This window comes from Lissotriton helveticus, chromosome 2_2 (assembly GCF_964261635.1).
Source record: "Lissotriton helveticus chromosome 2_2, aLisHel1.1, whole genome shotgun sequence".
Taxonomy (NCBI): domain Eukaryota; kingdom Metazoa; phylum Chordata; class Amphibia; order Caudata; family Salamandridae; genus Lissotriton; species Lissotriton helveticus.
The window spans coordinates 381,073,537-381,087,651 of NC_136060.1; the positions used below are offsets into that span (position 1 = coordinate 381,073,537).

The following is a 14,115-nucleotide window of genomic DNA, read 5'->3' on the forward strand; positions in this document are numbered from 1 at the left end:
CGCACGGATTATCCAGGTTGTCATAGGTTTGATTTGTTATGAGAACGTCGTATGCCTTATCAGGGGCTGGAGGAATATCGCTTGTCTAATTAGATCTCAAGCGTTATGGCCTAATCAGATAACACGTTCCTGTGCCGTAGTGTGACTGCGTCAGATAACGGTATCTGCATCATGGGGAATTTCTTGCCTCATGGGCTGACTGTTAGTTAACTAGCTAGGTAGTTTAACCAGAATAGGGTCAGGAATTGGGGGATCGATTCAGAACCTATAGAAATACACGACACCACTGCCCTCTATGTCACGCCACTCTATGCCACTGCACTCTGGGCCACTCTGTTCTACTCCGTACCACTGTACTCTAGACCACTATTATGCGCAATTCCACTCTACGACACTCTTCTCCATTCAACGCCACTGCACTCTATGCTGCTCCACTCTCTGCTACTCTGCACCATTCTACTCCACTTCCCTCTTTGCCACTCTACTCTAAACCACTGCACGCTGCACCACTGCATTTTAGGCAACCTTATTCTACTCTGCACGACTGTACCGTACACCATGGCTCTCTGCACCACTCCACTCTACGCCACTGCACTCTACAACACTCTACTCTGCAAGATTGCACTCTCCGCCACTGAACATAACACCACTCTACGCCACTGCACGTTACGCCACTCAACACCATTGTGCTGTCACTGCATTCTACGCCACTATCTTCTACTCTGCGCCACTGTACGCCACTCTACTCTGATCCACTCTACTCTGCGCAAATGCACTCTAAGCCACTGAGCTCTGCAAAACGTCACTCTCCATCACTGAACTGAATGTCACTGTACTCCACTGCACTCTACGCCACTCTACACTATTGCGCTCTGTCACTGCATTCTATTCTACCATTGTACTCTATGCCCCTGCTCTCTGCACCACTCTACTCTGCAACACTCCACGCCCCTCTATGCCACTCTACTCTGCAACACTGCACTCTATGCCACTGCACTCTGTCAATGCATTCTATGCCACTACTCAATGCCTCTGCACAAGTCCACGCCACATAACTCTACTCTGAAAGAATCGACTCTGCCACTTCACTCTTTGCCAATCTACTCCACTTTGCACCACACCACACTATGCCACTGCACTGCACGCCACTCTACTCAGCCCCACTCTACGCCACTGCACTCCACACAACTACTCTATGCCACTGTCCTCTGCCCAGCACCACTCCACTGTACTTCACTTAATTCTACTGTGAAACAAGCCACTCTATGCCACTGTACTCTAGGCCACTCGTCTCCACTGTACGCCACTGCACTGTAAGCCTCGCCACTCTACTCTACACCACTCTACGCCACTGAGCTCTGCAAAACTGCACTCTGCGTCACTGAACGGAATGCCACACTACACCATTCTACACCATTGCGCTTTGTCACTGCATTCTACCACACCACTGCACTCTGTGCTGCATCACTCTCCTCTGCACCACTCCACCCCACTGCCCTGTACGCCACTGTATGCTACACCACTGCAAGCTATGCCACTCTGCACCAATGTACTCAACACCACGTCTCTCTGCACCACTCCACTCTACGACACTTTACTCTTCAAGACTGTACTCTCCAGTATTGAACTTAACACCGCTGTACTCTATACCACTGCATACCATTGAGCTCTGTCACTGTATTCTATGCCACTCCGTTCTACTCTGTGCTACTGCACTCTATGCTGCTGAACTCTGCAAGACTGCACTCTCCGCCACTGGACTCAGTGCCACTCTACTTCACTGCACTTTATGCCAGTGCACACTACGCCACTCTACACCATTGCGCTCTGTCACTGCAATCTATGCCACTCTATTTTACTCTGCACCACTAAACCCTAAGCCACTGCAATCTACATTACTCTACTCTGCACCTCTCTAGTCTATGCCAATGCACTCTATGCCACTACACTCTATGCCACTGCACTATACTCTGCACCACTTAACTCCTCGCCACTTTACTGCATTATGTGCCACTACACCCTGCCTCAATTCACGCCACTCTAATCTATACTGCACTCTACACTCTGCTGTACGTCACTGCACTCTATGCCACTCTACACCTTTGCACTCCACCCTGCACCACTCCAGTCTACCCTGAACCACTCCACTCTGAAACAATCTACTTTATGCCACTACAATCTATTCTGCACCACTCTACTCTATGCCACTGCACTCTGAGACACTCTACTCTGCAAGACTGCACTCTCTGCCACTGAACTTAACACCACTCAACTGTATGTGCCACAGTACGCTACGACCCTCTAAACTATTGTGCTCTGTCACTGCATTCTACACCACTAGCTTCTACTCTTCGCCACTCTACTCTATGCCACTCTACTCTGCGCTACTGCACTCTAAGCTACTGAGCTCTGCAAGACTGCACTGCCCATCACTGAACTCAATATCACTCTACGCCATTGTGCTCTGTCACTGCACTCTATGCCACTCTATTCTACTCTGCACCATTGTACTCAGCGCCACTGCTCTCTGCACCACTCTACTCTGCATCTTTCTAGTCTGGGCCAATGCACTCCACTACACTACACTCTACACCACTGCACTCTACTCTGCCCCGCTCAACTCTTCACCATTCTGCTGCATTCTACGGCATTACACACTGCCTCACTCCATGCCACTCTAATCTGTTCTGCACCAATGCCACTTCATTCCACTCTGAAACAGTCTACTCTACGCCACTGCATTCTAAGCCACTGCAATCTACTTTGCACCACTCTGCCCTTGATTTTTTCAAAGAATCCTGTATTTCTGCCTCTCAATAAGTAACTTTCTTGGTGTGCACCTTCTCACTGGGCGTTATTATTCTTTAAACTACACAGTCCAAAATGAATCTCATAAAAGCATCCTAATGAACTTTTTAACATCACACGCAACTAAATTATCAAATGTAATTTCCTTTGCATAGTTATTTCGCTTTACGATAGTTCCCTCATTTCTGTTCTTTGAAGACAGTTGTTTCTATTTTTTAGAATGAACTTCCTGGGACAATTAATAATGTTGGTTACGCTGATAATCTTTCTCTTTTCTGTTTCTTTTAGAAGTAGACATTGAAGGAATGGAATTTACACCAGGTGAAATGGACAGTGTTGGAAGTGTTAGTGATATGGACGATCACTACAGCTTGCAAAGCGGTTCAAGTGACGGTGGCTACATACATTCCCGCAGACTGAATGACAGACTCTCCTAATGCCTGAGCCACTGGAACAACTCAGACCATCTAACTGAAAGGCACTTGTACAAAGAGTTTAACGTGTCAACTGCCACTCTTCCGGGAACTCCCAAATGCAGTACTCTGAAATGAATGAGGTTTCTTACCCATGATCCCCTGCACTGTAACCACATCGCCCGCTATTGCAAATGTGGTTTTATTGCAAAGATCTGTGGTCAGGTACAGTTGTGACTTAAAGGTAGCGTGAAGTAGCCAGATTTACAATCATATCATTCCATTGCAAAAGTATTAAACTATATGGTGGAAATATTTAATGGTGAAAGAGGTTTGATAAGAAACTCTATTATTTTGATTACCAGAAAACATTTTAGAATGTAGGAGTATAAAGTGATTCTAAATAGTTTCATCAAGGTCTCAACAATTTATTTTTAATGAGGTATTCAAAATGCTTAACAACAGGCTGAATGTATGTAGCATTGATTATATCAGCTGTTTCGTTGGCTAGAATTACAACCCTTATTTACTGTGCATCACCATGTGGTCTTCAGATCATTAGCAGAGGAAAAGTCACTACTGTATATGAAAACGAGGAAAGCCAGCTCTAATGACGGAATTGTACGAAATGATCTAAGCTTCCTTTTAGTTTCGTCCTCCGCCTGAGAAGTATTTTAGCATTTTACTTGCCAATGATGCAATCTTGCATCCAGACATTTACTAAATTTTACTTGCAAGAAAGTTAAATTCCTATTTGCATCTTTCTTTTTTCCTTCTCATGTTTTAAATCGCATTTTAAGGCAGGTATGGCTTAAAGTTATGGTATCCAGCCAAAGCATAGCTCATTGTTTTTCTTCTGCTGCACTCTACAATTACATGTTGTTTTCATAAGGTGCATAAAAAACATAAACGTTATGCTGTGAAACAGCGCACTTTATTTAGTGTACATGAACCAGTTCAGAACTTATTTACACAAATTGTAGCAATACTACAAAGATGTATTTTTTATACAACCTCAGCTTCTTGAAGTCATTAGAGCATGGCTTGCCGGGTATGTAAAATAGACCAGCCCTTGCATTATTTGTCAAGGAAGGTCTTTTTAATAAAATAAAAGGAAAAAAAGCTATACACACTTACGATAAGTGATTTAGCAAGTGTAGTCTATATTTCCTGTAAGAGATTTTGTATTATATTTTCTTAAATGTTCTCATTTACTTGTATAGGGAGGGAATGGTACAGAGCCAGTCCAGAGTCCCAGGGGTTCTTCACCATTGTCATGTTGTGCCTTGGTGACTGACAATTAATGTGCTCCTCCCCTGTTCCAATATTTAAAGAATTAAGCTTTGTTTACTAAGTGGTCTGATGTACAAATCTTCCCAGCATGTGTAGGTTTGTTCTTTTGTCCCAATGCTTTAGGAGCGATGTTTAGCAGGGCCAATGAGCAATGTCCTTTAGTTAAACAGCTTTTTAGCGAGGGTTGGCTATTATGGAGAAATCAAAGACTTGAGAATAGTTGCAAGGCTGGGAACCTACAACCAATTCTTCTTGGAAATGGTACTTTACAAACCTACCTTTTCAAGCGCATGTGGTTTGTGAGGTTCAATTCGAAAAATCACGAACAAAAATCTGGAAGAGTTTCAGACCATTTTAGAAGAGCTGTGCCATTACCTGGAGACTCACAATTTGTAACGCACTGATTTACCCCTATGTTTCGAACATAGGTGCAGTTTTTTGTTCTACATTTCACTTGCTGTGTGTATTCTTTCGTTAATTTGCAAACCACAATGAAAAGAAATATGAATTGCGTTTTTGTGGCAGCTTAAAGTCCTTGTTCGCAGCCTGGCATACCACTTGGAAATTGCCAACAAGGAACATTTACATTTTAAGTTATATTGTCTAATTTTAGACCCGCCCACATGGTGCCAACGAGGAAAGGTCCATGGTTAAACTTTGGCAGCTCAATAAGAAAACAACCTTTTCTGTGATGCAGGGGTTTGGTATTATGTCAGATATACCTTGCATCTTACAAAATCTTTGTATAAGAGGAAAATATGGCAATATTTGTTTTGTGTGTAGCTCACAAGCATCATTTATTGTTTTTAGCAGACAAGCAACTACAATTGCTAGTATTTTTTGTTTAGAAATGACGAATTTTCAAATCATGAAAGATTAATTTCCATCAAGCAAAACATGACTGTTAAGAAGAAACATGTCTAATATATTGTTGCTGTTCTTTGATGATATGAAAAACACACTGGCGATTTGTAAAGTGTTTCCTTTCATAAAAAACAACTCTGCACAGAACCTTCTATTCTAAGAAGCGTACACCTTACCTTAAGGACAGCAGAGATGTCCATGTTACCATTATCACATTTAGAATAAATGGGTTTATCTATTAAGAGCATTCCTTAAATGCTACATTCTTATTGACACAAAAGTATTGCACAAGTAGTGCAGTTTGGCATGTTGTTTAATTCATTGTAAACAAGTTGCTTAAAAAGAGAAGCTGAATTTGTTGAGAGAAATGAAAAAGATTGCATTGTTCAAAAACTATCGTTGTCATCTCGACAGCAGCATATCTGAAAGTGTGCGTAAGAAGATACAGGACTTGCAGGATAGTGGAGTTTTCCATTTTTTGCTGCAACCTGTGTCTGACAAATACTTGGGAACTGTAAGTCCCTGCTTAGTTCTCAGGTGCAAAATGTAACAACCTCCCAAAGCCAGCGTCCAGCTGTTGAGGTTTTTCGGGGTGCAAACCAATTAAAATCACTACCTGCAAGGCCAATTACTATGCATTAGCTTATACAAGCATGAATGTTTAATAGTAAATAACACAATACAATTAATGAATGTTTCGTAGGCTTTGAGCCTATGGTGCTTTGCCAGATCTCATCTGTGATACACTCACCTGTCCGTTTGTCTATTAGTAGCTCTCGCCTCTTCTGTAGAGGTTGATAGTAGTTCCTTCTGTCATTGATCACTGAACAGAGATATACAAAGAGCTAGCTTTTTCTGTAATGATATTGAACAAACCACCGCTATATGAATTGTATTCATCTGCAATATACGCTGCTGATTCTTTCATAGTGGACCTTGTTTTTTGAGCAGGTAGATCCCACGCCACCAACTAAGTAACAAACACAAAACATGCTTTATTGTATGTAACGTAAGCAGATTAAAATCACTTTTTGGTTTCCAACAAAATGCTGGTCTATATAATAATCTGCATTTACGCACACTTTCATGATAAGTCTTTGACTTTGCTTACCTGGTTGAAATTCGCTTCGTAAAAGCAAACTAAATGGTGCTAGTGTCACATAGGCTCTTTGAAAATTGTTATTCAGGAGCAGTGCAATCAAAGTCGGCTTCTTATGGTAACACACCTCTCTTGTCCTCAGCAAGGGTACGTTTCTTTTCTTTGTTGTTTTCACAAATGAAGAGTTGTCAGATTGTAAGGTATGATTCAATAGGGGCTGAATGCAATTGCTGGCTAGAATGTTATACATCAATGTATGAACAGCTAGATCACAATATAGCATACAAATATATATTCTCGCAGTTGAATAGCCTATATTCTATGTATGATTCAAGACTAAACTAGATTGTAGCCTCAACACGAAAATGGAAATATGAAGTGGACCCAGACATGAATCTCTTGTTTCAGAAACAGATGCAGTAATGTAGATAATAAATACAGTTCTCCAGCAAAGGATCATCAAAAGATTTACATGCTGGGAATGTCTGCTGCTGTTTGGCGGAAATCTGTGATCAATGTACAGTATTTTGTTTTTTCTGTCCTCGCCATTCGGGGTGGCCATTCTTTTGGAAGTTATGGCATCAAAATCCTATACATTTGCCTGGCTCTTTAAACCCCGTGATTTGTTACTTTCTTTTCCACGAGCTCCCGTAAAAAGAGCTATTTAATACTGCCATTTGCTGCAGAAGTGTCTTTCATGGATCACAGTTTGTCTCTGTCAGTTCGTATTTCGGTGGTAAATTCTGTTTTGGCAGACTTCCTTATTACAAAATCACATCTTTATTTTTCTAAGGAAATGGGCATTGAGTTAGGTACCTTGATCAATCACGGGCTGTCTCATCTCATGCCTCTTGTCAACATTTGCCGTGGGTCGACTGTTTTCTATTCTTTGCCGCCTTCCTCCAGGAAAAGTAAGAGAAAGGGGCCTGTGGAAATTAAGGACTTTTCCGTTCCTACTGTATGTATTAACATGCAAACACATTGATTTTTTTTTTTTAAACGTGAAGTTTAGGATCACGATTTGTGCTCGAAACAGGATTTCAAATTTAGAGCAAAATCGACGTGACTCTGGAGTTTGTCTGCGTTTTGTACAGCAGGAGAAACGTGCCACAAATCGTCAGAGCTAATTGCCCTCCCTGAAAATGGTGAAATTGTGCACAAATTGCATTTGAGTCCCCATTCCTGAATGTGTAAAGTGTAATCGGGCACAGATTGCACACCTGCTCGTTTGCATACCCCATGCTAAGTGTGTAATTTGCACTTCATTTTGTGCTCCTTTCGTGATAAAGCTTCCATAAAGCACAGAGGATATGGGTAACAGACACAATATTTGATCTAGTAGCCTCCATAGCAGTCTGTATCAGTCTGATTTAATTCACTAAGAGGAGGCCTGTTGAATATCTTTTTTCGTAGCAAACCATGGGTTTGCAGGACCACCTGTCAGTGAGGTCATTTACATGTCTCCGTTTTCTTGTCCCCAGACCTTTACAGAGTTCTACATCTTCTCTCCAGATTTACAACACTCCATTAGTGTTAATGAGGCTTTGTGATAGCATGTGGATAGACTGCTCCATAGAGACAGGTAAAGCCTTGTCTATGGTAGATAATTTTCTTGCATCACTTTTACTGGGTACTTTAAAAAAAAGCTTTTAATATAAAAAGTGAGGCTGTAACGGAGGCATTCTTGACTAATATCCCCTTGTTTACTAAGCACTTGAAAAGAATTGTTATAGGTTATTAACTTTTAGTTATTTGGCATGAACGCTTACTATAACATTAGAATTATTAAAAATGTATAGGTAGGATGATGCTGTGGACTGAGCCTTTAAAAAACATGGGTTTCAGGACAGATTGGCCAATCTGCCCCACAGCTGGTAATAAAGTAGTAGTGGAAACTAAAGAATATGCTCCTTATTCGTCCCACCATATGCACATTCTACAGATTCATGTCATAATCTCTTAAAATAGGCTTTTTAAATCTTTAGATATCACAGTATCCCAAAATGCCCTTAGTGGAGTGGATAACATTGAAATAAGTGGTTTGCGCTTTTTGCCCGGCAGCAACCGACCTTCTAAGCTTCTCGATCTAGAGATAACAACAATGTAAAACTACTGGTAAATACCCCTTTCCTATTCTGAATGTACAGAAATTATTATTGTAGGTTTTATTGTAATTTTTTCCTGCATAATTTGCTCTGTGCAGCCTGAATGAATAGTATACTTAAGTGCTCAAAAATGAAATGTATCCTTCTGATTCATTTCTATTCAGTACTGCTATTAGGAGTTGTATTGTTTAAGTGTCTTCGCACCAAATCATTGTTTCATATATATCTAAATATATTTTTAATTAATCACATGGAATAGTAATCCGATATGTTGCAGAAGATCCATCTTTAAAACATAGAAAAAAGAAATCCCAGACTGTGATGTCCACTTTTCTGGACACAGGATTCAATTTTACTGCATTGAAGGTTTCCAAGGACCGCACGTATTTCCTAAGTCTCCTCATTTTTCATGCAGGCATGTAAAATAGGGGAGATACTTCTTCTCAGCGTGCCTTCAATTCTAATGTTTACTTTTCTTTTGAGTAAGAACCATCCTTCTCGTTGATTTAAGTGAGCTTCTCAGTTACAACTATGTATTTTTGCAACATCCGTTAGTAAACACATTTAAAAGAAAACATCTACACCTCAGCAGGAGAACAAGCTTCACTGAATAGTTCAGAATACATTATTTGCTTATGAAAGTGCAATTTTTTTGCATCCACAAGATAACACAGATAATATCCACTATTGCTTGCTTAGTTTTGGATTTCCCTGATTCGGTGCAACATAACACATTCCACCAAATGAAATATTGTTCCTGGTGGTCTGTGCTGCATCACAAGAATGGTCATCTTAGCTATATAACGCTCGTGTTCAGGCTATGAAATGTTTAACTCGCTGTATTAGATAAATGCTATTTGATGTTTTTCCTAAATTCAGAAGATGTTATTTCAAAATACATTTTATGGCATTTTTGTTGTGGGGAAACAATTTTGAAAATGTCTTATATTCGGAATAGTACCATTCTTGATGAACTTATGTTTCCAAAATTTAATTTCAATTTGTGGTAGTCAGTGGTGTAGTAATGGACATGCCTTTGACATTCCTTCGGCCCATTGTCGATAATATAAGAAAGCCGCCTTCTGTGGAGGTTACGTAATTAAACTTGGTGAAATTCTACAGGTGCACTGGGCAGGTTCTGTGCCAGAGATATTTGAATATATATATGAAATGAAACGCTTTATGGCTTTTTAGATGTATATTATTGTAAAGTTTCCTTTGTACACACGTACTGTTCAGTACAGTACATGGTGCTTGCTAAATAAAGCCTGTAGCACACTGAAAGTATCGTGCTGTAACATTCTTTCATTGTAATATAAATACAGATTTTTATACCTCAGGTTTCATTGTCTTTTTGAGTTTGATTTTCTGTGTCTGTTTGAACGTCTGCAAGCTATTCCTGTTTCGATAAATCTTTACAAGTCAGGTCACAGTCTGTACCTTACCTGTTGAAGTACAGTATATGGAACATATCCGTTAATGGACGGGGACATTTAAAATGTACTTAAAACATTACTTGCCCTCTCCTTTTGTAGCATAGCACACCATCTTACAAAGAAGAAACTCCATGATGGAGCTGCACCTCGAACTTCTTTAAAATTATATTTTTGTAAAATGTTCTTTCTCAAATGAAATACACTGTGCTTGAAGTTATTGGCATCCCCATTCAGAAACCCTTGCTTTCACCTTGCAAGGCAGGACTCAAACAGAAGGCCACCATTCTTGTGTGGGCTTTGCTATCCAAACCATATCTTGACCAGTACACCTTTTCATGTATTTTTTAAATATTTTTATTAGTCAGTATGACTATATGAGGAATTTATTGAGTGCCAACATGTCCTCATAATACTTTCAGTGATCTGTAACAAGATGCAGAGAATGTTTGGAAACTTATGGGAAGGCCGGTCCCAATTTGCATATTCAAGCAGCTCATCTCAGAACAAAATCAAATGACAAAAAAGAAATTCAGGTACAAAAAAAAATAGATGTTAGGCCAGCTAGATGTTTTGTGCTTTGTAAAGAATCAGTTCAGTAACGAAGTATGGGTCAATTTGAAAAACAGGTTACATACACAAGCTATTAGGTTAGTAGACTGGTCCCAAGAATGGCAGTCAGCAGTGACAGTATCTTAAAGAGACTCATTACCCCAATATTTGCATCTTTTTATCTATATCCAGTTTAATCCAGTTCATCTCCTTCCTGTCCAGTAAGTAACTTCAGAAAATGGGTTGCTGATTTCCTGCTAAGATGGTGGCATGGAAACACCACCTCTGTGATGTTGCATGCCCTGCCGCCTCTCCAGACTAATTACAAAAAGGGGGTGGTGACTGCATGGGATTCGCAGGGGCATCTGGAGTCACAACCAAGAGATTGGAGAAAGCATAGCTGAAGAAGGAGCAAGGTGGCTAAAATAGCTCTGACTGTCCGATGTACGCCATCACCGTGTAGCACAATGGGTGCCAGCTTGTTGAATTGAGTGAGCTGACAAAATAAAAGAGCGGTGACCCGAGGGACAGCCCTTGGTAACAAATTCTAGGCAGCTGGTTCTGAAACTGCTATTATGTGTGTTTATATTGCTCATGACTCACCCTGAAGGGTATCCTGGCAGTGAAGCAAGAGCAGTATGTACCAAAACAAGGCCTGGGATAGAAATTGGTCCGGGTGTTTGGCGTCTTGTCAGAAAGAGAGAGAGAGTATGATCTGGGTGTCAATAATATAGGACATGATGCTCGATTCCCATGGGCGAAGGTAATGTTGGTGAGTGGGGTCATGTAGGCATTGAACTGGGTGGTGCTGAGAGAGGATGTTTATGGAACTTCGCAGATTAAGTTAACTGTGTATCAGGTGAAGGGGGCCAGGCTGACAGACTGGGTGCAGCCTGTCAGGGAGCAGTAAATCCAGTGAAGCCTGTGCCCTTGGATGCCGGATATGTGCAGTAGTTGGATAAGGATGGGTGGGAGATGGTGTCGAAGGATGCCGAAAGGTCCAGTAGAATGAGGGCCACGGCTGTCTTTGCGGTGAGTGGATAGGCATTTGTCATCTTTTCCATGACCTTTGCTGGGTAGTATAGCCGGGATATAGACCAGTATTTGGCTAGACCCTTTGGGACTGCTAGAGTTTCTGAAGGGGAGGAAGTACAGTGGTGTGTTTTACGGTATCTTTGTAGGAGTCTGTGAGAACTGAGTCATTCAGGAACGGAATGAAGGCTGCACTGGTGGGGTCCAGTTCTTTGATGAAGATGTGAGGTTGGGTCCGAGGGTGCTCCGGAGCATATGGACAGAATGATTGTTGTGATATCACTAGTGGTCCGGGTTTTAGTTGAGATGGGCAGGAGGGCTGCGAGGGTGGAAGGGTCGGTTGGGGCTTGAAGTTGAAATAGATGCTGGTGATCTTGTTGCTGAAGAATAGGGACAGCTAGGTGCAAATGAGCTCAGAGGGGTTTGCGCTGGTAGGGCTTGCTGCTGGAGGAAGTGAAGATTTGTAGGTGCTCTTGTCGCTGTTGTCCTGGTGTTGCATCTATCTGCATTCAAGTTGCTTGCAGTGGAGTATGATGAGTCTGAGCTTTTCCATCTACCAGCTTGCTTGTAGGCTGGTTGTTGTGGCTTTGTTTGCTTTGAGAAGAGCCAGGGTTCCTGTGCAGGTGATGATCCAGGCATTGAAGTTCGAGATAGATTTGGGAGAGGTTATTGGTATGCCAAGGCTGGTGGTGTAGGAGTTCAGAAGACCAGCATGCGTCTGAGATCTTGTTCCAGTCCCGTCATGTCTATTTGGCAATGGTGTTCCTGCTGTGGTGTGGGATGAGTATGCTGAAGTTGACAGGGTGTGGTCGGTCCAGTTGATCGGTGTGAACTTGTCTACTATGATGTAGCGAATACTGCTGAAGATCGGGTTCCAGTAGATGTCCCATAGCTTGTGTAGGGGTGAGGCAGTATGAGGCTGGACAGGTTCTCAAGGTGTTTGGTCATGTTTGGATCAGTGAGGTCCTCCCAATGGTAGTTGTGGTTGCTGAGGAAGACGAAGACGCTGAAGTCGAGGATCAGGGGGGCAACAAAGTCTGCAATGGTACTGCTGAACTTGATGTGTGGTCTGGTGGGTGGTAGACAAGAATGCTGTAGACAAGAATGCCGCTAAAGGTGTATTTGACAGTGATGAGTTGAAAGAGAAAATGTTCCATGTTGCTAGTGGTGTTTTTTTGAGGTGGTGGAGCATTTTTTATTTTTATTTTTATTTTAAATGATAGTTATTCCACCTCCGGGACTGTTTGTCTGGTCTAGTATTGCGACTGTGCATCCAGGGAGGGGATTGCCATTGTGATAATGGGAGCCAACGAGGGAGCCAGCCAAGTTTCTATAAGGAAGAGCAAATCTGATGCATGGTTGTGTAGCAGATCCCAAATTTCAGTTGTTTGTTCAGTGAGGGAACAAGTGTACAGGAGTTTGCAGGACAGGGAGCGGTGTGGTGTAGAGGGGGTTGTGTGTTTGTGTGGTCCTGTTTGTTGAGTGTGTTGGGTGTGTGAAGTGCAGGGAGAGAATGAGGTGGGTGTGGTAGTGTGTGCGAGATCGCTCCTTCAGTGTTGGACAGAGAGGTGCGGCAGCAGCACTGGGAGATGTGACCGAGGTTCAGAGCACAGGGGCATTCAGTAGAGTAGCGGTGGGGGATATGGGGTAGGTGAGTGGGCGGAGGACATGGGGTCCTGGCGCTGGGTGCCAGTGGGGAGAGGATGCTTAATCAATACATATAAACAAAGTCGTTGCTATATTTGAAAGCGACATGCCCAGCCGGGCAGAGGTCTTGATATTTACTTTTCAGTCAATGTAAAACATGAATAACACACAATATACAAGACAGGGCACAAGCCTGTACCCAGTCAATCACACAAGAAATATCAGGACAGGGAACAATTAAAGGGAACAAACAAACAAAAGGGCTTAGGCAAGAGCTTAACATTCTGTAAACTCGTTAATCGCACAGTTTTGATTATAAAACAAAACAATATTGACACCTTCACACTTTTAAAGGGCAAATATTCCAGGTGTGTAAGGTGCTCATAGTTGTCGACTGCGTTTCGATCCGTTTAACACATTCTACGGATCTCATCAAGACATTTAATGTATGCCTAATAGTAAAGCAGCCTCATTTGCCTAAAGGGAGGAAGGGAAGGAAAATACCAAAAGACACCCGTAAGGACAATTCGGAAAGGGCGCATGTATACATACCATGAATTTTGTGGGCATGCACTCTGTGGGAGGAAGGTTCGAGTGCGACAGGCTAATATCAAGTACTGAACAAAGGATACATAAACACATGCAAGAAAACGAATTGAGGTCGGTGCATGTGCATGATGTGAAAATTACATTCGGCGCAAGGAGTGAAATAATTACATTCGGCGCAAGTGCTGAGGCTGGTTAAAAAGGTTAAAAAAAGGGGGTGACGACGCATTCATCCATGCTAGTGAAGATGACATTGGAGATAGTCAATATCTACAGGAGAAGGCTAAAGCTCACCAAGAGGGAAGCCAAGGGGTTCAAGGCTT

The 14,115-nt window shown here is 41.9% G+C and overlaps 1 protein-coding gene across 3 annotated transcripts in view; it reads left to right on the forward strand.

Moving 5' to 3' along the window:
* MXD4 (MAX dimerization protein 4) overlaps nucleotides 1–9,921 on the forward strand; it is a 317,759-nt gene extending 307,838 nt beyond the window's left edge. For all 3 annotated transcript variants that reach the window (XM_078678602.1, XM_078678600.1, XM_078678598.1), the window contains one exon: nucleotides 3,097–9,921. In XM_078678602.1, the coding sequence (XP_078534728.1) occupies nucleotides 3,097–3,245 (149 nt within the window). In that variant the 3' untranslated portion in view covers nucleotides 3,246–9,921. The remainder of the gene's footprint in view (nucleotides 1–3,096) is intronic.
* The last annotated feature ends 4,194 nt before the right edge of the window (nucleotides 9,922–14,115 follow it).